This window comes from Salvelinus alpinus, chromosome 31 (assembly GCF_045679555.1).
Source record: "Salvelinus alpinus chromosome 31, SLU_Salpinus.1, whole genome shotgun sequence".
Classification (NCBI taxonomy): domain Eukaryota; kingdom Metazoa; phylum Chordata; class Actinopteri; order Salmoniformes; family Salmonidae; genus Salvelinus; species Salvelinus alpinus.
The window spans coordinates 26,953,144-26,975,200 of record NC_092116.1 but is presented as its reverse complement, the minus strand read 5'-3'; the positions used below and the strand labels follow the sequence as shown (position 1 = coordinate 26,975,200).

The following is a 22,057-nucleotide window of genomic DNA, read 5'->3' as shown; positions in this document are numbered from 1 at the left end:
TTTAGGGCCAAATAGCATTCTAGTTTACTCAGTTTTCTTGTTAATTCTTTCCAATGTGTCAAGTAATCACCTTATTTTTGTTTTCTCATGATTTGTTTGGGTCTGATTGTGTTGCTGTCCTGGGGCTCTGTGGGGTCTGTTTGTGTTTGTCAACAGAGTACCAGCTTGCGTAGGGGACTCTTTTACAGGCGAATCTCATTCCCTTTCACTCAATTCAATATCAAAAAGGGGGCTTTAAATGCTTACATTGCCAAAGCAAGTGAAATAAACAATTAACAAAAGTGACGAACCAAATCCATGAGGACTAGATAATAATAACAAGAAAAACAATACTTAGTGACAATACAGTAATAATTATATCATGATAGAGACATAGGTTCTAATGTTACTGGTCTGATTGGTCCACTGGCTGTACCTACGGGTTGGCAGGAAGACATGTACTCTGCTGCAAATGTTACAGGAAGGGGTTTTTCTCCCAATAGATCTGGGATTTTCTCCTTTCTCTCTCTCACTCTCACAGATAAGTAATGTGAATAGGTCTGGGAGACAGCCAGGTAAGAGGGTGACAGGTCAGGGTGTGTGTGTGTGTGTGTGTGTGTGTGTGTGTGTGTGTGTGTGTGTGTGTGTGTGTGTGTGTGTGTGTGTGTGTGTGTGTGTGTGTGTGTGTGTGTGTGTGTGTGTGTGTGTGTGTGTGTATATGTCCAGTGTTTGTGTGTATGTGGGTGTGTGTCCAGCGTGTGTGTGTGTGTATATATGTCCAGTGTTTGTGTGTATGTGGGTGTGTGTCCAGCGTGTGGGTGTGTGTCCAGCGTGTGGGTGTGTGTCCAGCGTGTGGGTGTGTGTCCAGCGTGTGGGTGTGTGTCCAGCGTGTGGGTGTGTGTCCAGCGTGTGGGTGTGTGTCCAGCGTGTGTGTGTGTGTCCAGCGTGTGTGTGTGTGTCCAGCGTGTGTGTGTGTGTGTGTGTGTGTGTGTGTGTGTGTGTGTGTGTGTGTGTGTGTGTGTGTGTGTGTGTGTGTGTGTGTGTGTGTGTGTGTGTGTGTGTAGGCAGATAACAAGGTAGCAGGTCAGGTTGTGGTTTCAGAACAATCAGAGGGTCCGATCACATCCGATGAAAGATTAATTAGAGATTATTTAGATAAGAGAAAATGAAGTCATCTATTCCCTATCTCTTTCTGTCTGTTGACCGGTCTCTCTCTCTCACGGCGTACCAGAGGAGGCTGGTGGGATGAGATATAGGAGGACGGGCTCATTGTAATGCCTGAAATGGAATCAATTGAATGGTACCCAACACATCAAACACATGGAAACGTGTTTGGCTCCATTCCAGTCCTAAGAATGAGCCCGTCTTCCTATAGCTCCTCCCACCAGCCTCCTCTGCTGCGTACCCCTCTCTCTCTCTCTCTTTTCTTTCTGTTTTCCCCTCCCCCCTCTCTCCCTATTTTCTCTACTCCCCTCTCTATATTCTTCTCTTGTCCTTTTCTCTAGATTTATTGATGGCTATTTGGGCTGCACAACAAGGACAAACGCTTCATCACTCTCCTCCCTCCTATCACTCTCTTTTTCTCTCCTTCTCTTTCTGGCTCTGGCTCTTCTCCACATTGTGTCCACGCATTTCCCAGTCATTAGCCTCCACAATGTACATCTCTCCCACCTTCCATCCTTTTGTTCTCTCCTTCTCTCATCCCTCTCTTTTGTTCTGTGGGATCATTAGCCTCCACAATGTACATCTCTCCCACCTTCCATCCTTTTGTTCTCTCCTTCTCTCATCCCTCTCTTTTGTTCTGTGGGATCATTAGCCTCCACAATGTACATCTCTCCCACCTTCCATCCTTTTGTTCTCTCCTTCTCTCATCCCTCTCTTTTGTTCTGTGGGATCATTAGCCTCTACAATGTACATCTCTCCCACCTTCCATCCTTTTGTTCTCTCCTTCTCTCATCCCTCTCTTTTGTTCTGTGGGATCATTAGCCTCCACAATGTACATCTCTCCCACCTTCCATCCTTTTGTTCTCTCCTTCTCTCATCCCTCTCTTTTGTTCTGTGGGATCATTAGCCTCCACAATGTACATCTCTCCCACCTTCCATCCTTTTGTTCTCTCCTTCTCTCATCCCTCTCTTTTGTTCTGTGGGATCATTAGCCTCCACAATGTACATCTCTCCCACCTTCCATCCTTTTGTTCTCTCCTTCTCTCATCCCTCTCTTTTGTTCTGTGGGATCATTAGCCTCCACAATGTACATCTCTCCCACCTTCCATCCTTTTGTTCTCTCCTTCTCTCATCCCTCTCTTTTGTTCTGTGGGATCATTAGCCTCCACAATGTACATCTCTCCCACCTTCCATCCTTTTGTTCTCTCCTTCTCTCATCCCTCTCTTTTGTTCTGTGGGATCATTAGCCTCCACAATGTACATCTCTCCCACCTTCCATCCTTTTGTTCTCTCCTTCTCTCATCCCTCTCTTTTGTTCTGTGGGATCATTAGCCTCCACAATGTACATCTCTCCCACCTTCCATCCTTTTGTTCTCTCCTTCTCTCATCCCTCTCTTTTGTTCTGTGGGATCATTAGCCTCCACAATGTACATCTCTCCCACCTTCCATCCTTTTGTTCTCTCCTTCTCTCATCCCTCTCTTTTGTTCTGTGGGATCATTAGCCTCCACAATGTACATCTCTCCCACCTTCCATCCTTTTGTTCTCTCCTTCTCTCATCCCTCTCTTTTGTTCTGTTGGATCATTAGCCTCCACAATGTACATCTCTCCCACCTTCCATCCTTTTGTTCTCTCCTTCTCTCATCCCTCTCTTTTGTTCTGTGGGATCATTAGCCTCCACAATGTACATCTCTCCCACCTTCCATCCTTTTGTTCTCTCCTTCTCTCATCCCTCTCTTTTGTTCTGTGGGATCATTAGCCTCCACAATGTACATCTCTCCCACCTTCCATCCTTTTGTTCTCTCCTTCTCTCATCCCTCTCTTTTGTTCTGTGGGATCATTAGCCTCCACAACAAGGACAAGATGTTAATCTCTGTCTCCCCCAGCTTCTTACCATCCTCTCTCATTGCATCCCTTTTTTCTCACTCCAATAGTCCTCCATAACAACAATGACTCATCCATCTCTCTCTCTCCTTCTCTCGTCCCTCTATCACCTCTCTCTATCTCTCTCTCCTTCTGTCATCCCTCTCTCTTTCTCTCCTACTCTCATCTCTCTATCTCTCTCTCCTTCTGTCATCCCTCTCTCTTTCTCTCCTACTCTCATCTCTCTATCTCTCTCTCCTTCTGTCATCCCTCTCTCTTTCTCTCCTACTCTCATCTCTCTATCTCTCTCTCCTTCTGTCATCCCTCTCTCTTTCTCTCCTACTCTCATCTCTCTATCTCTCTCTCCTTCTGTCATCCCTCTCTCTTTCTCTCCTACTCTCATCTCTCTATCTCGCTCCTTCTCTGTCTATCTCTTCTCCTACGAGTGTTCATCCCCATGCCGGTCATTGGCCTTCACAACAAGATATTCATCCCTCCTTCCCTCCCTCTCTAATCCCACCCCCTTCTCTAATAACTACTTATCTTCTCATCCCTCTCTCTTTCTCTCTCTCCTTCTCTTTCTTTCTCTCTCTCCCTCTATTCTAGGTGTGTCCATGCCTATCCCGGTGACTGACCTTCACAACAAGGATAAGGTGTTCCTGCCTCTAATCACTTTCTCTCTATTTTCATCCATCTCTCCTATAGGTGTGTCCATGCCTATCCCGGTGATCGGCCTTCACAACAAAGACAAGGTGTTTGTCGACGGCAGCTGTGTTCTAAACGAGGAGCGCTTCATGCTGGTTGGCTCCTTCGTGGCTTTCTTCATCCCATTGGTCATCATGGTTGTGTCCTACTGCCTCACCATACAGGTCAGAGAGTGTTTTGATTGGCTAGTTATTTGATGTTCTGTCATTTGATTGGCTAGCCAATGTATTCCTCCAACCTCTGATTGAATCCCATTGGTCATCATGTTAGTTTTCTAGTGCCTTACTATACAGGTCTGTCAGACAGGAAATATAACACAGACCCACTTTGTTGGTGACAACCGCAATGGAGTCTGTGTTTTGATTAACTAGCCATGTACTGGTCCATGTATTTGTCAGAAACAACAGGTCATAGAGCAGACAGGCTGGTCCATGTATTTGTCAGAAACAACAGGTCATAGGGCAGACAGGCTGGTCCATGTATTTGTCAGAAACAACAGGTCATAGGGCAGACAGGCTGGTCCATAATGGTATGTCTGTCAGTGGTCCATCATGACATCACATTGTGTCTTCCCCCCCAGGTCCTCCAGCGGCAGGAGACCGTCTTCCTCTACGAGAGGAAAACTTCCTCCCAGCAGCCACTGCAGCCTCAGGCCACTCCCTCAAACCACCAGTCCCCGCCTCCAAATTTCCTAGTCCTGCCCATAAACATTGAGGCTCCTCCTCCTAGCAGACACGGAAGTCTGAGCTGCCTGAAAGGGGCGGAGCCTGACCGGCAGACCGGCCTCTTAAGCAGTTCTCCCTCGGAGAGCATCAGTATGATTCCGAGTTCGGGGGTGGCGTCCCAGCTGAGCTCTCCGGCAGGGCGTGATGCACGGGACAGTCACGGGAGGCGGGGGATGATGCAGGCGATCAAGAATGAGAGGCGGGCCTCCAAGGTGAGGATCAACTGTAGACATCTAGCAGCTTAAGTTCTCTTCTGCTTCTTTCCATTCTGTCCTATTGCATTCCATCGCCTCTCATACACCGCTCTGATCTACTCTACTCTGTTCTAGGTTCTGAGGATCTTGTTCTCCAATCTCCTCTGTTCTAGTGTGGTCTCTGTTCTCTGTTCTCCTCTGTTCTAGTGTGGTCTCTGTTCTCCAATCTCCTCTCTTCTAGTGTGGTCTCTGTTCTCCAATCTCCTCTGCTCTAGTGTGGTCTCTGTTCTCTGTTCTCCTCTCTTCTAGTGTGGTCTCTATTCTCCAATCTACTCTGTTCTAGTGTGGTCTCTGTTCTCTGTTCTCCTCTGTTCTAGTGTGGTCTCTGTTCTCCAATCTCCTCTCTTCTAGTGTGGTCTCTGTTCTCCAATCTCCTCTGCTCTAGTGTGGTCTCTGTTCTCTGTTCTCCTCTCTTCTAGTGTGGTCTCTATTCTCCAATCTACTCTGTTCTAGTGTGGTCTCTGTTCTCTGTTCTCCTCTGTTCTAGTGTGGTCTCTGTTCTCTGTTCTCCTCTGTTCTAGTGTGGTCTCTGTTCTCCAATCTCCTCTCTTCTAGTGTGGTCTCTGTTCTCCAATCTCCTCTGCTCTAGTGTGGTCTCTGTTCTCTGTTCTCCTCTCTTCTAGTGTGGTCTCTATTCTCCAATCTACTCTGTTCTAGTGTGGTCTCTGTTCTCTGTTCTCCTCTGTTCTAGTGTGGTCTCTGTTCTCTGTTCTTCTCTGTTCTAGTGTGGTGTCTGTTCTCCAATCTACTCTGCTCTAGTGTGGTCTCTGTTCTCTGTTCTCCTCTGTTCTAGTGTGGTCTCTGTTCTCTGTTCTCCTCTGATCTAGTGTCGTCTCTGTTCTCCTCTGTTCTAGTGTGGTCTCTGTTCTCCAATCTTCTCTGTTCTAGTGTGGTCTCTGTTCTCTGTTCTCCTCTGTTCTAGTGTGGTCTCTGTTCTCTGTTCTCCTCTGTTCTAGTGTGGTCTCTGTTCTCTGTTCTCCTCTGTTCTAGTGTGGTCTCTGTTCTCTATTCTCCTCTGTTCTAGTGTGGTCTCTGTTCTCTGTTCTCCTCTGTTCTAGTGTGGTCTCTGTTCTCCAATCTCCTCTGTTCTAGTGTGGTCTCTGTTCTCCAATCTACTCTGTTCTAGTGTGGTCTCTGTTCTCTGTTCTCCTCTGTTCTAGTGTGGTCTCTGTTCTCTGTTCTCCTCTGTTCTAGTGTGGTCTCTGTTCTCTGTTCTCCAATCTCCTCTGTTCTAGTGTGGTCTCTGTTCTCTATTCTCCTCTGTTCTAGTGTGGTCTCTGTTCTCTATTCTCCTCTGTTCTAGTGTGGTCTCTGTTCTCTGTTCTCCTCTGTTCTAGTGTAGTCTCTGTTCTCTGTTCTCCTCTGTTCTAGTGTGGTCTCTGTTCTCAAATCTCCTCTGTTCTAGTGTGGTCTCTGTTCTCCAATCTACTCTGCTCTAGTGTGGTCTCTGTTCTCTATTCTCCTCTGTTCTAGTGTGGTCTCTGTTCTCTGTTCTCCTCTGTTCTAGTGTGGTCTCTGTTCTCTATTCTCCTCTGTTCTAGTGTGGTCTCTGTTCTCTATTCTCCTCTGTTCTAGTGTGGTCTCTGTTCTCTGTTCTCCTCTGTTCTAGTGTGGTCTCTGTTCTCCAATCTCCTCTGTTCTAGTGTGGTCTCTGTTCTCTGTTCTCCTCTGTTCTAGTGTGGTCTCTGTTCTCTGTTCTCCTCTGTTCTAGTGTGGTCTCTGTTCTCCAATCTCCTCTGTTCTAGTGTGGTCTCTGTTCTCTGTTCTCCTCTGTTCTAGTGTGGTCTCTGTTCTCTGTTCTCCTCTGTTCTAGTGTGGTCTCTGTTCTCCAATCTCCTCTGTTCTAGTGTGGTCTCTGTTCTCTGTTCTCCTCTGTTCTAGTGTGGTCTCTGTTCTCTGTTCTCCTCTGTTCTAGTGTGGTCTCTGTTCTCCAATCTCCTCTGTTCTAGTGTGGTCTCTGTTCTCTGTTCTCCTCTGTTCTAGTGTGGTCTCTGTTCTCTGTTCTCCTCTGTTCTAGTGTGGTCTCTGTTCTCCAATCTACTCTGCTCTAGTATGGTCTCTGTTCTCTGTTCTGTGTTGTAGGTGCTGGGGATCGTGTTCTTCCTGTTTCTGATCATGTGGTGCCCCTTCTTCATCACCAATGTCACTTACGTCCTCTGTCAGGGTTCCTGCAACGAGCCTGTATTGGCTGAGCTCCTCAACGTCTTTGTGTGGGTGGGATACATCTCCTCTGGGGTCAACCCATTGGTCTATACGTTGTTTAACAAGACATACAGAAGGGCCTTTTCCAGCTATATACGTTGTCAGTATAACACAGGGCCGATGGCAGGGGTTAGTAGTAAATCGCTAGCTGTTCCCACCATTCAGTGTCCGTCTCATGCGGTCACGCCCATATTTGGACATCATGGAGGGAATGGGAAGAAGGGAAGTGTGGACCGGAATAGCAACTGTCGGAATGGTGGTGGAGGGAGCGGGGCCGACGGTAACGGGATGATCAGAGGGGTGGAGCCTGACGATCCTACAGATGACGGGATGAGGATGGATATGGAATGCCCCGGGATGATGTCGGAATTGGAACCCAGAATGTCGGAGCTGAAGCTATCTGTCGACAGCTTCTGCCACGCCCACTTGGAGCGCACCAGCAGCGTCTGATTGGTTGATTCGATAATTGGATTACGCCAGCTCTGCGGCTCATTGGCTGATGATGGACGGATGGACGTGAAGTAATGCGAGGGAGGGAAGGACTGTAGTGGGCATGTGTCAAATAACACCCTATTCACTGTGTAGTGCACTACCTTGAACAAAACTCACTATTCAGGCAGCTCTGCATGGGGAATAGGGTAAAATTTGAGACACAGCCACAGTGGGTGGTGCGGACACTTCTGGAAGAATGAGTCATGGAAGGACTTACCTTGACTCTTAACCCTTGACCTGGGTGTCATGGACTTGTACAATCTAGAACCCCACAGAAGGAAAAGGAGGAGGAGGAGGAGGAGGAGGAGGAGAAGGAGAAGGAGGAGGAGGAGAAGGAGGAGGAGGAGAAGAAGGAGGAGGAGAAGAAGAAGGAGAGGAAGAAGGTGGAGGAGGAGGAGGAGAAGGAGGAGAAGAAGGAGATGAAGGAGGAGGAGGAGGAGGAGAAGGAGGAGAAGAAGGAGAAGGAGGAGGAGAAGAAGGAGAATGAGATGAAGGAGGAGGAGAAGGAGGAGAAGAAGGAGAAGGAGAATGAGAGGAGGAGGAGGAGGAGGAGGAGGAGGAGGAGGAGGAGGAGGAGGAGGAGGAGGAGGAGGAGAAGAAGAAGAAGAAGAAGAGAAGAGAGGAGGAGGAGGAGGAGAAGGAGGTGGAGGAGGGGGAGGAGAAGGAGGATGAGAAGGAGGTGAAGGGGGGGAGGAGGAGAAGGAGAAGGAGGAGAAGAAGGAGGAGGAGGAGAAGAAGGTGGAGGAGAAGGAGAAGGAGATGAAGGAGGAGGAGGAGGATGAGAAGAAGGAGAAGAAGGAGGAGGAGGAGATGAGGAGGAGGAGGAGGAGGAGGAGGAGGAGGAGGAGAAGAAGAAGGAGGAGGAGAAGGAGGAGGAGGAGAAGGAGATGAAGGAGGATGAGAATGAGGAGAAGAAGGAGGAGGAGGAGAACGAGATGAAGGAGAAGAAGGAGGAGAAGGAGAAGAATGAGGAGGAGGAGGAGAAGGAGATGAAGGAGGAGGAGGAGAAGGAGATGAAGGAGGAGGAGGAGAAGGAGAAGAAGGAGGAGGAGGACGAGAAGGAGAAGGAGATGAAGGAGGAGGCGAAGGAGATGAAGGAGGAGGAGGCAAAGGAGAAGGAGGAGGAGGAGAAGAAGACGTGAGACAAGCCTGAACAGAGAGAAACTCGAGACTTCATAGTCTATGTTCAGAATGGCACCCTGTTCCCTACACAGTGAACTACGTTTGATCCACTACATAGGGAATAGGGTTCCATGCCGGTCGTTGCCATAGTCAAATGCAGTCTAACTTATTGTGTAATGGATCTTTGTAACAATTCAGCACCATGGACACGACATAACAATACAACAGGTCTGAATTTAGCTTTTGCCAGTGTGTATAAAACAAGTATATAATGGTTACTAGGGAGACTAGTAATGGTGACTGGAGAAAGGAAACTTAACAGAACTGAACTATAGCCTCAATGACAGTCACAGTACCACCTTGTGGTGAGACAGGGGATAGCACCAAGACCCACCTCATTAAAATGAGTAGACCGTGTAGGTAGAAGTCAATGGCCCTGACCACTGATACAGGGTCAAATTATTGGGAGTTGGGTAACCTGATCCTAGATCTGAGGTTAGGAGTTACTTATTTGAATGCTTACATGAGGGTGGATGAAGGGGTTGGAAACACTGGTCTCAGTACAATGGATCTCTCTCACACATCACAATGTATTACCTCATACTGATTGACACGGCAGGCAGTCCTTGAGAAGACGGATCAAACCCAGTCCAGTTAAGGATGACCAGCACTCATCCTCTGAGAGGCTTTATGAACACAGGTCTCAGAGGGATTGTCCCTCACAGCCAGCCTAACTCCAGGCCCTCTTAAGTCCATATCTTGACCAGAACTTAACCCCAACACTGCCCTTTGTACAACCATACAGATGTAGGATCTTAATTTGAGCACTCTTTTGTTGCTGATAATTTTCCTAATTTATTGTGTATTCAAGGTTTAAAAAATGCTTCTAAAGTGTGTAATGTTCACTTTAAATTGTTCAGATTTAATTTTCCCCCAGCAAAAAAAAGATTAACTCTTACAAAAAAATGTCCATTAATTATAATCCATATAATAATTCACATTTGCTGTTGCTGCAGGATTATTTTCCTGCTCTGTCAAACTGGCTCAAATTAAGATCCTACATTTGTAGCTGTGATCATAACTCAACCATAAGCATAGGCTATAACCCGATCATAGAACAAACCTCACCATAACCAAATCTACATTATATTAGTAACCCTATGGGCCTATATAACCCACTTAGACCCTGAAAGTTATCCCTACAGCTCATACTCAACGCTGCCACAACCACAACCAAAACACCAGAGCACCTGACTGAATGTACTACCTATGACAACCTCTGACCCCTCTACACAGGTCACACACAGGTCAAAAAATGTTTTAACACACATTTTTGTTATGTCTCAAATGGCACCCTATTCCCTATATAGTGCCCTACTTTTCACCAGGGACCATAGGACTCTGATAAAAGTAGTGCCCTATGTAGGGAATAGGGTACCATTTGAGACGCACACTGTCTAGCTCCTAAGTAAGGAAGATGGAACAGTAGGCCTAACCGATCACTAGGAATGTTGGAGCTTTTTCCAGACAAAATACAGAGGTCAATAGGACTACAGGCCCATGGCCACGTTTGACATGAAGTTGAACAAAACAAACGAAACTAAAACTAATAAAGAGGAGTGCAGAGAGAAGGGGACGCCGGAAAAAACTGAAAGAATCGGTTTTGGTTTGATCCGAAATCAGTTTGCGAAACCAGTTTGCTTAAACAATGTATTTGAATCTGTATGTGTTAGCCGTAACCGTGTGTGTAGGATAGAGCTCTGGTCCAGGGCATTAGAGCTTCCTCTTCTCAGCCAAACTAATGTTGCATTCATGAAATCTCTCAAATCCGTAACTAAGGGCATACGACTGGGAAAAATCCAGTTGAACGGCCCTCTAACTGGTAATTACTAGTGGGAAACTTTTAAAATCCAGTTGAACGGCCCTCTAACTGGTAATTACTAGTGGGAAACTTTTAAAATCCAGTTGAACGGCCCTCTAACTGGTAATTACTAGTGGGAAACTTTTAAAATCCAGTTGAACGGCCCTCCAACTGTTATTACAAATGGGAAACTCGTCCATCATCCCTGAGATCCGACTTCTCCCACATGCTGACCTCTGACCTCACCTACTAAGGAAATGACCTTTTGATAACAGCATTTTCAGCAGCTAAATGCAACAATAAAGCATCATTTAATTTAACAAATAAAAACAAATCTCTTCATATGTTTTTTTAACATTGTAGTTTGTTCACGAGCATGATGGCTGTATTTTTAGTTTATGGTTGATGGAGCTTATTGGCCATTAGCCAATCGGCATTCTTAACTCATTCAAAGCATGTGAACGCACACAACTGGTAGTGTTTTCAGAGTTTACCACTTGTTTAAGAAACCAGCGTAATGCCCCGGGCCAGAGTTAGAGATATTTTATGTGTCAACCCCTTACGTTACAATCAATTCAATCTGCATTTTTTTTATACCATTTACTTGTGAATATCCATCAATGACACTTGTCATGTTTTTACTATTTTAGTCATCCACACGACAATGTTTTTTATTTCATTTCTGTGTGATGCTGCTATTTATTTATTATTAAAATATCATTCTAATGTGTGCACAAAGTCTCCCTTCAGCTTGATGGATGGATGGATGGATGGATGGATGGATGTATGGATGGATGGATGGATAGAAAGAGAGAGAGAGAGAGAGAGAGAGAGAGAGAGAGAGAGAGAGAGAGAGAGAGAGAGAGAGAGAGAGAGAGAGAGAGAGAGAGAGAGAGAGAGAGAGAGAGAGAGAGAGAGAGAGAGAGAGAGAGAGAGAGAGAGATATGGATGGAGAAAGGGTGGAGGGAGGGAGGGAGGGAAATGAGGGAGGGAGGGAGGGAGGGAGGGAGAGAAAGGGTGGAGGGAGGGAGGGATACTCTGAGGACTGCTGTTAGTTTGTCAAATTTTAACATATGTTAATTTTGTATGTCTGAATATGAATATTCAATTACATTGAAATGAATGGGTTTTCAGATGGTGTATAGAGCAATGTCCCTGAAAATGGTTTTCTTACATTTTAAGTGATCCAGGTTCTTCCACCATGTTTCCCACATGTTCAGAATACACTTTTAGATAATATATGACAAATTACAGTTTTTTATTACTATTATGGGTATTATATATGGTGTGTTGTCAACAATTCAATCATATTTTTCACCAAAATAAGTATTTTTATCAAAAAATAAATGTACCCTATTTTTAGTGCACCATCCTTTTTACTGACCTATCAACTGCCTGGTTGAGCACATTATTTTTTAAAGTATTACTTTTTAGCCTTTTTATTAACAACAATCTGTGACTAGTTTTCTTACAGCCGTCTGAGTGGGCAAAGTTAGAGTGCCACAACACTGAACTGCAGCCACCCAAAAGGATCAAATTATGTTCATTCATGCAGGAGGGCTGGGCAAGTTGACCAATCAAGTTCAATTTAAGATTTTTTTTTCATATCCACTTCTAAATCCATTGTCTAACCGGCCGGTTGAGAATAGGGTTCAATTAAACCATAGTTATAGACCATATGTATGCTATTATAAAGTTGTTTGTCTAGTTATTGAGTGAAAGCCTCCCTTTTAAAGTATTGTTTGATTGATTGCCGGCTATGTGTTGAATGTAAGCCTATGTATTCTGCGCTTGACTGATTTCCGCACCATGGACAGCGACGCAAAAACGCTCAGTAGATATGAGCATAAACAACTGTTTGTTGCTTCAAAAATGTGTTAAATTATGGTTATAGACAGGAACGTGCCCAGATAGGGCTCAACCAGTGCCCTATCACCTACCCTTTTGCCCTCCTTTTAAAAAGTGCCCTCGCAGCTCGGTGGATTGGAGTAATTGTATAATTTACTTTTAAATGTTATTTTGATTATCTTTTAATTATTTGATTTAATTTTAAATGTAACAAATTGCACATCAAACTACCTAATTTCACAATGTGTTTTCCTATAGAATAGGTTATTAGTGCTTTGATTCAGTATCAGCGTGACAATAGCCTTGGAACTGAACAGACGTATCGTGCCATGTCTCCTAAATGTCACCAGCACTTCGCTGTCAGAGCCAGGAGAGAGCAGCATCGTTCCAATTCCAACCCTTTACAGTCCAGCCTACCGGTATGTTGCAAATATGTGCCAGTAGTACGCCTATGTGAATAAGTAAAGACAGGAACAACGACCTATAGCACCAAGCGGATGCTTATAGAGGCGTATAGATCTGTTGTCTTCAACCCTACACAGTGAAGCGTGTGCATGCGGCTTGCTCTACATTCCTCCCAAATAAACCTACGGAAGAGCACACACATATTTAGCCTATTCCTCATCACGGTGCAGTAAAACAAAACCGCGAGAGAGGCAGGGAAACATCTTGCTTATTTCGATCGAGGTTATTATAACCTGTAGTCGGTCTAGTCTCGCCGTTTTTCGGTGAAGCGCATGCGCACTAACAGGTCTGGTATCTGCTGCAGCTCGCACTACAGGGCTGAAGAGTCGACGCTGCCTTGGTAACGTAACAACACACAGACTGGGCAAGAGTTGGGGACCCAGATATCCTTACATCAAAGGCTCCTTCCTCCGCCTTTCCTCTCCATCCATCCCTCCGTCCCTGTTTCTCCCATCATCAGACAAATCTGGGCGGCTGTGCCTCCGCTGTTATGGACCCGTGGATATGAAATCCAGACAGGACAGAAAAATACGGAGAGAAAAATCTACAAAAATAAGAAAGAGAAGCTACATCGGTGAGTTAAATCCCGCTTTGCTTGTCATTTGTAACGGACGGGGGAAAAGTGAGCTAACGTTAGCAGCAGCAACAACAGGGGAATAGCACGTTGTTATGGTCGTCATGCATTAGTAAGCGTGGATGTATCATTCGCTTTGCCATGGAGCAGTAGCACTTCCCGTGAGAAAATGTATACATTTGGTTACAGATTCATCATGCAATGAACTCAAACAAGCATAATCCGAAACCGATTATCGTTTGATTGACACGTTCTGTTTCGCCTATGTACACTGATTGTTATTTTAATGTACAATTGACACGAATGCTCTGTTCGGGTTATCTTCCTATCTAAATTGATGTATTGATCGTGGCTGCCTATATAGATAGATAGCTCTAGGATATTTTTGTAGCATGTGGAATTGACAGTTTGCCTATGCGAAACAACTGGCCATCGTTTTAGCCTAGAACAGACTAGTAATGTAACGGCTGGTTGTGATACAGCCTGGAATCGTACCAGTGTCTGGTGTGACGCCTCTAACGCTGAGATGCAGTGCCTTAGACCGCTACGCCTCTCGGGGAGCCACTCAGGAACTAGGCTGTGTCCCAAATGGAACCCTATTCACTATATAGTACACTACTTTTAACCAGGAAACATAGGGCTCTTGTCAAAAGTAGAACACTATATAGGGAATAGGGTTCCATTTTAGAACTTAGACAAGCAGTGACTAGCAGTGTTTCACCACCCACTGGGCACAGACATCAATACAACTTCTATTCCACGTTGGTTCAACGTAATTTGTGGAAACAACATAGATTGAACCAGTGTGTGCCCAGTTGGCAACTTGGTTCTAGGGTTTAGTCCAATGATATATATAAACCCTGGATTGCTGACGCTAGTATTGACCATTGGGAGGCTTTGAAGCCCCTGGTCGGCCATATTGACTCTCCCCAGTTGGAGCAGTCCTCCATGCATTTCAGTTTAGTCATTTAGCAGATGCTCTTATCCAGAGCGACTTACAGGACCAATTAGGGTGAAGTGCCTTGTTCAAGGACACATTGACATATTTTTCATAAAGTCAGCTCGGGGATTCGAACCAGCAACCTTTTTGTCACTAGCCCAACGCTCTTAACCACTAGGCTACCTACAGTAAGAATGGAATTCTACAATATTTCACAAAAATATTTTCTCGGACAAAAGTACATGTATTGAAGTTTTTTTTGTAGTGAGGAGAGTGACATTAGTACACTCTGAAAAAATATACTTTAAGGAAAATGTTTTTCTATATTATTGAATTGTTTTATTGTTTATCTCACATAATATAATTGAACATTATGCATTAAGGTGTTTGTAATAGAACAAATGTGGCTAAAATGAACGTAGACATTAATTTAACTTTAAAAAAATATATATATATACAACGGAGGAGGAGTACCAAGATGGCTGCATGGTGGCTTCAATGCAATGCCCCTGGGTTTATCTAGGGTTTATATATTGTACATCATTGGTTTAGTCTAGTGTAACAGATTATTCTTGCTAGTGCCAGACCCACAGACAATGAGTCAACAACCATTTACCGGTCACTACTGTTGTTGTTTATCCGCGCTGTCCAAGTCAAGTTTTCACAAAAGTGTCAAACTTTCGGTTGTTGAATGATGTTGTTGTGTTGTAGTTTTCTTTTCAATGTTGTTATTGTGTTACCAGTGTATTGAAATATTGGCTTAGAGTTTTGTTGGTTGCTTCTCTTGAAAAAACTTTAAATAACCTTTTCAAGATCTTGTATATTATGTGTGTAAATCAATGCCATATTGTCATTTTGGTATTACAGGTTAGTTACAATATTGAGTGAAATGGCATTCAAACTGCTTGATATTATCTCAGTCGTTTTGTAGGCTGCCAAGACAGCACTTAAATTTGACTTGGAGCTAAAAGATCTGGATTAGTGGATAGTCCAGTGAGTACAAGAGGTTGAAAAGATGTCTTTGGTTACAGTATTAAACGTGTAACAGTTGAAGACAGTGATCAAACAGTCGTGTCATTATTGATTGGAGGAAATTTCTCATTTTAAATGGATGGACTGAATGTTTTATGATGTTAGGCCTTTGTAGAACTGTATACACAGAGGGAGAGAGGGAGAGAGAGAGAGACGAAGAGAGAGACAGAGGGAGTGCAATGAGAGAGAGAGAGAGAGAGACAAAGACAAAGAGGGAGAGAGAGAAGAGAGAGACAGAGGGAGTGGGATGAGAGAGAGAGAGACAAAGACAAAGAGGGAGAGAGAGAAGAGAGAGACAGAGAGAGACAGAGGGAGTGGGATGAGAGAGAGAGGGAGACAGAGAGAGACAGAGAGAGAGAGAGAGACGAAGAGAGAGACAGAGAGGGAGAGAGAGAGAGAGAGAGAGAGAGGGAGTGGGATGAGAGAGGGAGGGAGACAGAGAGAGACAGAGAGAGAGAGAGACGAAGAGAGAGAGAGAGAGAGAGAGAGAGAGAGAGAGAGAGAGAGACAGAGAGAGACAGAGGGAGTGGGATGAGAGAGGGACAAAGACAAAGAGGGAGAGAGAGAAGAGTAATAGTAGGCAGTCTGAATCCAATCATATTGTATTTGTCACATGCTTTGTAAATAACAGGTATAGGCTAACAGTGAAATGCTTACTTACGTGTCCTTCTCCAACAATACAGAGTTAAAGATTCATATATAAAACATTTAAATAGTGACATGAGGGATAAATACACATTGAATAATGAATAGTAAAAACATAACATGGTTATATCCAGGTTTTGCAGGGGTAGGGGTACGAGGTAATTGTGGTAGTAACAGTATGTGCAGGTAGGGTACGAGGTAATTGTGGTAGTAACAGTATGTGCAGGTAGGGTACGAGGTAATTGTGGTAGTAACAGTATGTGCAGGTAGGGGTACGAGGTAATTGTGGTAGTAACAGTATGTGCAGGTAGGGGTACGAGGTAATTGTGGTAGTAACAGTATGTGCAGGTAGGGTACGAGGTAATTGTGGTAGTAACAGTATGTGCAGGTAGGGTACGAGGTAATTGTGGTAGTAACAGTATGTGCAGGTAGGGTACGAGGTAATTGTGGTAGTAACAGTATGTGCAGGTAGGGTACGAGGTAATTGTGGTAGTAACAGTATGTGCAGGTAGGGTACGAGGTAATTGTGGTAGTAACAGTATGTGCAGGTAGGGTACGAGGTAATTGTGGTAGTAACAGTATGTGCAGGTAGGGTACGAGGTAATTGTGGTAGTAACAGTATGTGCAGGTAGGGTACGAGGTAATTGTGGTAGTAACAGTATGTGCAGGTAGGGTACGAGGTAATTGTGGTAGTAACAGTATGTGCAGGTAGGGTACGAGGTAATTGTGGTAGTAACAGTATGTGCAGGTAGGGGTACGAGGTAATTGTGGTAGTAACAGTATGTGCAGGTAGGGGTACGAGGTAATTGTGGTAGTAACAGTATGTGCAGGTAGGGTACGAGGTAATTGTGGTAGTAACAGTATGTGCAGGTAGGGGTACGAGGTAATTGTGGTAGTAACAGTATGTGCAGGTAGGGGTACGAGGTAATTGTGGTAGTAACAGTATGTGCAGGTAGGGGTACGAGGTAATTGTGGTAGTAACAGTATGTGCAGGTAGGGGTACGAGGTAATTGTGGTAGTTACAGTATGTGCAGGTAGGGTACGAGGTAATTGTGGTAGTAACAGTATGTGCAGGTAGGGGTACGAGGTAATTGTGGTAGTAACAGTATGTGCAGGTAGGGGTACGAGGTAATTGTGGTAGTTACAGTATGTGCAGGTAGGGGTACGAGGTAATTGTGGTAGTTACAGTATGTGCAGGTAGGGTACGAGGTAATTGTGGTAGTTACAGTATGTGCAGGTAGGGGTACGAGGTAATTGTGGTAGTTACAGTATGTGCAGGTAGGGGTACGAGGTAATTGTGGTAGTTACAGTATGTGCAGGTAGGGGTACGAGGTAGTTTTGGTAGTTACAGTATGTGCAGGTAGGGTACGAGGTAATTGTGGTAGTTACAGTATGTGCAGGTAGGGGTACGAGGTAGTTGTGGTCATTACAGTATGTGCAGGTAGGGGTACGAGGTAGTTGTGGTCATTACAGTATGTGCAGGTAGGGGTACGAGGTAGTTGTGGTCATTACAGTATGTGCATGTAGGGGTACGAGGTAGTTGTGGTCATTACAGTATGTGCAGGTAGGGGTACGAGGTAATTGTGGTAGTTACAGTATGTGCAAGTAGGGTAGGCGAGCATAGAGGGTATTTAGCTCGTCTGGTAGTCGTGCTTTGCTGGGCAGTTCGCGGCTGGGTTCCCTTTGCACCCATCGAGTAGTAGGATTCGATCTTAGTCCTGTATTGATTCTTTGCCTGTTTGATGGCTCGTCGGAGGTCGTAGCGAGATTTATCTTATAATCGTCCAGATTAGTGTCGCGCTCCTTGAAAGCGGCAGCTCTAGCCTTTAGCTCAGTGCGGATGTTGCCTGTTATCCATTGCTGCTGGTTGGGGTATGTATGTACAGTCACTGTGGGAATGAGGTCGATGTACTTTTTAATGAAGCCGGTGACTGATGTGGTAAACTCCTCAATGTTATCAGATGAATCCCGGATATTCTAGTCTATGCTAGCAAAACAGTCATGTAGCTTAGCATCCACTTCGTCTGATAGGAACATTGCTGACAGAGGAGGTAAGAGGACCAGGCCGACTCTCCGTCCAACTCTGACATCACCTGATCCCCATCCCGGAAATATTGGACCTCTCTCTCTCTCTGTCTCCCTCTCTGCCTCTCTCTCTCTCTCTCCCTCTCTCTCTCTCTCTGTCTCCCTCTCTCTCTGTCTCTCTCTCTGTCTCCCTCTCTGTCTCTCTCTTTGTCTCTCTCTCTGTCTCTTTCTACCTCCCTGCTCTCTCTCTCTCTCTCTCTCTCTGTCTCTTTCTACCTCCCTGCTCTCTCTGTCTCTCTCAGTAACCATTCAGTACTGAGCAGTTGCCAAGAGAATGTTTTGCCTGTGTGTTTGTAGTCCAGCGTGATGACATTTCCAGAAGTGCTCTGTGATCCGATGTTCTGTTCCAGAACTGAACCTTTACTTTTAGAACCCTGGCCCAGAAAAATAATGTCTTTTTCCGACTCTGACCGTTGGGTTACTGTATTCTTACCCCCTATGGAGTACATGTCTTTTTTCCATTGTTTCATCAGGAAAAGAGACTTGGATATCTGTTGAGGGGTAGCTTTTTCTACAGCTTTTGAATCAGGTATCAACTGTCCAACTGGTTGGTCCTATTTTAAATGCATCAATGTACATGATAATAACATAAGCTAGGACAGTGTTATTACAGAGTGGGTGTTATAAATAAGTTATATGCACCTACACTGTAAATACATCACCATTTTAGTCATTTAGCAGACACTGTTATCAATAATCATTCACTTTAAAGATGTCCTCCAGGGACTTTTGAACTTTTACTATATCCCAAGTATAAATACAGTAAAAGGTAAGAAAAATAATATATGTTTTGAGCAAAATAGTGTATTTTAGGCAAAAATTCAAACTTCATGGAGTTTGGCATTCAATGAGTTGGTCTGATGGGAATTTGTGATGTCATCAGCCTTCCCTCCTTTCCCGAGGAACAATAGAGGACCCATAGAGAACAAAAGAGGAAAGATGTCATGACTTACCTGGACAACCTGTTGAGATGTGCCTTTTGTTAAAGGTCCAATGCTGCCATTTTTATCTGAATTTCAAATCATTACTGGGTAACAATTAATAAATTAATGGGAAACTATAGTGTATTTGTGGTGATATGTGGTTGTCTTATCTAGCTACCTCAAAATGGCACTCCAGTCTCCTTTTCACTTCAAATAACACCTCATTTACAGTCAAAAGCTAGTTTTTTCTGTGTTTTATATATATTCCCACACTATGAGGTTTGGAATAATACATTGAAATTGTGAAAGTATGATCATGCCCTTTTAGTGTAAGAGCTGTTTGAAAAGAACACCTGATAGAATAAATAGAGTTCCAAACCTCTCAGCCAATAACAGCTCGTTTTCAGTTTTCCCCTCCCCATTCAGACCCCTCCCACACAGTCAGAGCAAAATCCTCGCTTGGAAATAAGCTATTTTTGTTTCTTTTTGACTATTTTAGTTGAAAACAATCACAGTAAGGTACTTAAAACCTTTCTTGACTCCCCATCCCGGATCCGGGATATTTGTCAACAAAAACCCTGAATAGCATAGCGTAGCCTAGTGCGAACAGTATATAATAAAATATAATTTCATGAAATCACAAGTGCAATATTGCAAAACACCGCTTAGCCTTTTGTTAATCCATCTGTCGTCTCAGATTTTGAAATTATGCTTTACAGCGCAAGCAATACTTGCATTTGTGTAAATGTATCGATCGCTCGACAAAACAATAAGAACAGCTAGCGTCAGGTAACTTGGTAACAAAAATCAGAAAAGCAATCAAATTAATCGTTTACCTTTGATGATCTTCGGATGGTTTCACTCACGAGACTCCCAATTAGACAGTAAATGTTCCTTTTGTTCCATAAAGAAATTTTTTACATCCAAATACCTCCGTTTGTTTGCTGCGTCATGCCCAGGAATCCACCGGAAAAAGCGTTCGCGACAACGCCGGAAAAAATTCAAAATTATATCCATAATGTCCACATAAACATGTCAAACGTTGTTTTTGATCCAACTTCAGGGTGTTTTTCAAATATCTATTCGATAATAAATCAACCGGGACAGTTGGCTTTTCACTAGGACCGAGAGAAACAATGGCTGCCTTTCACTTTTGCGCAACAATCACTCGGAGAGCCCCCACCTATCCACTTACGCAATGTGTCCTTTCACGCTCATTCTTCAAAATAAAAGCCTGAAACTATGTCTAAAGGCTGTTGACACCTTAGGGAAGACATAGAAAAAGAAATGCATTGGAACAGAGAGGTCTCAAAAAGAGGGCCACTTCTTGGTTGGATTTTTCTCAGGTTTTCGCCTGCAATATCAGTTCTGTTTAACTCACAGACAAAATTCTTACCGTTTTGGAAACTTCAGAGTGTTTTCTATCCTGATCTGACTATTATATGCATATTCTAGTTTTGGGGGCTGAGAAATAGGCAGTTTCGAATGGGTACGCCTTTTTAGCCAAAAGTGAAAACTGCGCCCCCTAGTTAGAATAAGTTTTTAACCTCTACAGGATCAGTGGATCCCCCGCGGGACGGTTGAGCTAACGTAGGCTAATCCGATTAGCATGAGGTTGTAAGTAACAAGAACATTTCCCAGGACGTAGACATAAATTCTTGTTAATCTAACTTCAAAAACATTTTTTTACATTCATTTACGAAGATTTAAAATATAAGTTTTTTGATTTGGCAATTTTTTTCAATGTATTGTTGAACATAATATACTCTACGAAGGCATGTATAAGTTCCAAAATGGGATCTCTGCTAGTTTCAAAGTTATGATCTTATTTGTAAACATTACCAACAGAGTGAATATGAAAATGGTTTCAAAAGGGTCTCGCTCTGCTAGTGATTTGTAGGATGTGCAATGATACAAGTAAAAAGGATGGCTGTGATTGGTTATGTTGCCTACTATGTCATAAAATGGGCCATAATTTTAAAACTAGCAGAGATCCCATTCTGAAACTTTGACATGCCCTTATATATGAGTATATACTGCTCAACAATATATAGAAAAATGGACAAATACAAAAATGCATATTTTACATTTTCATGTTGATATTTTTCAATATTCATAATTTCATGTAAAATATTAATATTACCAAGCAATAGGTACAGCTTCATATGACACCAATGTCTGCTTTGTAGCTCTTACAGATTAAACATTATGGAGTCTTAAAGGAGGCCTGGGTAAGGCCAAAATGTAGAAAAATATGCAACATTTCAGAAATTATTTCTCAATTATGTTTTTAGATACACTTGTCTAATATATGTCAGCAGTCCTTCCTCCAAAGGACTGTTCTATGGATTAGACTTCATGTAAATCCCCAAAACCACGGTCATGTTTGGTCTGGGCTTCGTGAGGAATGACTCCATGGTGAGTGGATAGCCTGTCTGTGTGAAGGTAGACTATTTTATAGTCATGCACCAATTTGTTTTGGTGCATGAGAGGCATACAGGCAAAGGTGGACACATACACATACACACACACGTACACACGCACACACACACACACACACACACACACACACACACACACACACACACACACACACACACACACACACACACACACACACACACACACACACACACGTACACACGTACACACATACACACACACACACACACACACACGTACACACATACACACACACACACCCACACACATACAAACCTACACACATACACACATACAAACGTACACACATACACACACACACACACATACACACACACACACACATACACACACACACACACACACACACATTCACACCCACACACATACAAACGTACACACACACCCACACCCACACATACACACATACAAACCTACACACATACACACATACAAACGTACACACATACACACACATAGACACACACACATACAAACGTACACACACACACACATACAAACGTACACACATACACACCCACACACATACAAACGTCCGTCGTCACGTTGATCGATAAGGCTGGGTGTTGGCCCAATGTGATTATAGATCTATCAATCAGAGTCATTGATCTGCTGCAGATTTCTGTCATCTATCTCAGTCCATATACGGACAGCATCTGTCCTAGATAGTAGTGTGTAGTGTGTAGTGAGGAGACTGGGTAGTGTGTAGTGGGTAGT

At 43.8% G+C, this 22,057-nt stretch overlaps 2 protein-coding genes across 5 annotated transcripts in view; both read left to right on the top strand.

Moving 5' to 3' along the window:
* The window catches only part of LOC139561628 (5-hydroxytryptamine receptor 2C-like), a 307,369-nt gene extending 299,691 nt beyond the window's left edge, over nucleotides 1–7,678 (top strand). For both annotated transcript variants that reach the window (XM_071378848.1, XM_071378847.1), the window contains 3 exons: nucleotides 3,710–3,873; nucleotides 4,290–4,646; nucleotides 6,771–7,678. In XM_071378848.1, coding sequence (XP_071234949.1) covers nucleotides 3,710–3,873; nucleotides 4,290–4,646; nucleotides 6,771–7,340 — 1,091 coding nt within the window. In that variant the 3' untranslated portion in view covers nucleotides 7,341–7,678. The remainder of the gene's footprint in view (nucleotides 1–3,709; nucleotides 3,874–4,289; nucleotides 4,647–6,770) is intronic.
* Nucleotides 7,679–12,776: 5,098 nt separating this feature from the next.
* LOC139561130 (actin-binding protein WASF3-like) overlaps nucleotides 12,777–22,057 on the top strand; it is an 88,726-nt gene continuing 79,445 nt past the window's right edge. For 2 of the 3 annotated variants that reach the window (XM_071378014.1, XM_071378015.1), the window contains exon 1: nucleotides 12,779–13,252. The gene's annotated coding sequence lies outside the window, so the exon portion shown is untranslated. Of the gene's footprint in view, nucleotides 13,253–22,057 lie in introns of all 3 variants that reach the window. The other variant, XM_071378012.1, reaches the window with a different exon arrangement.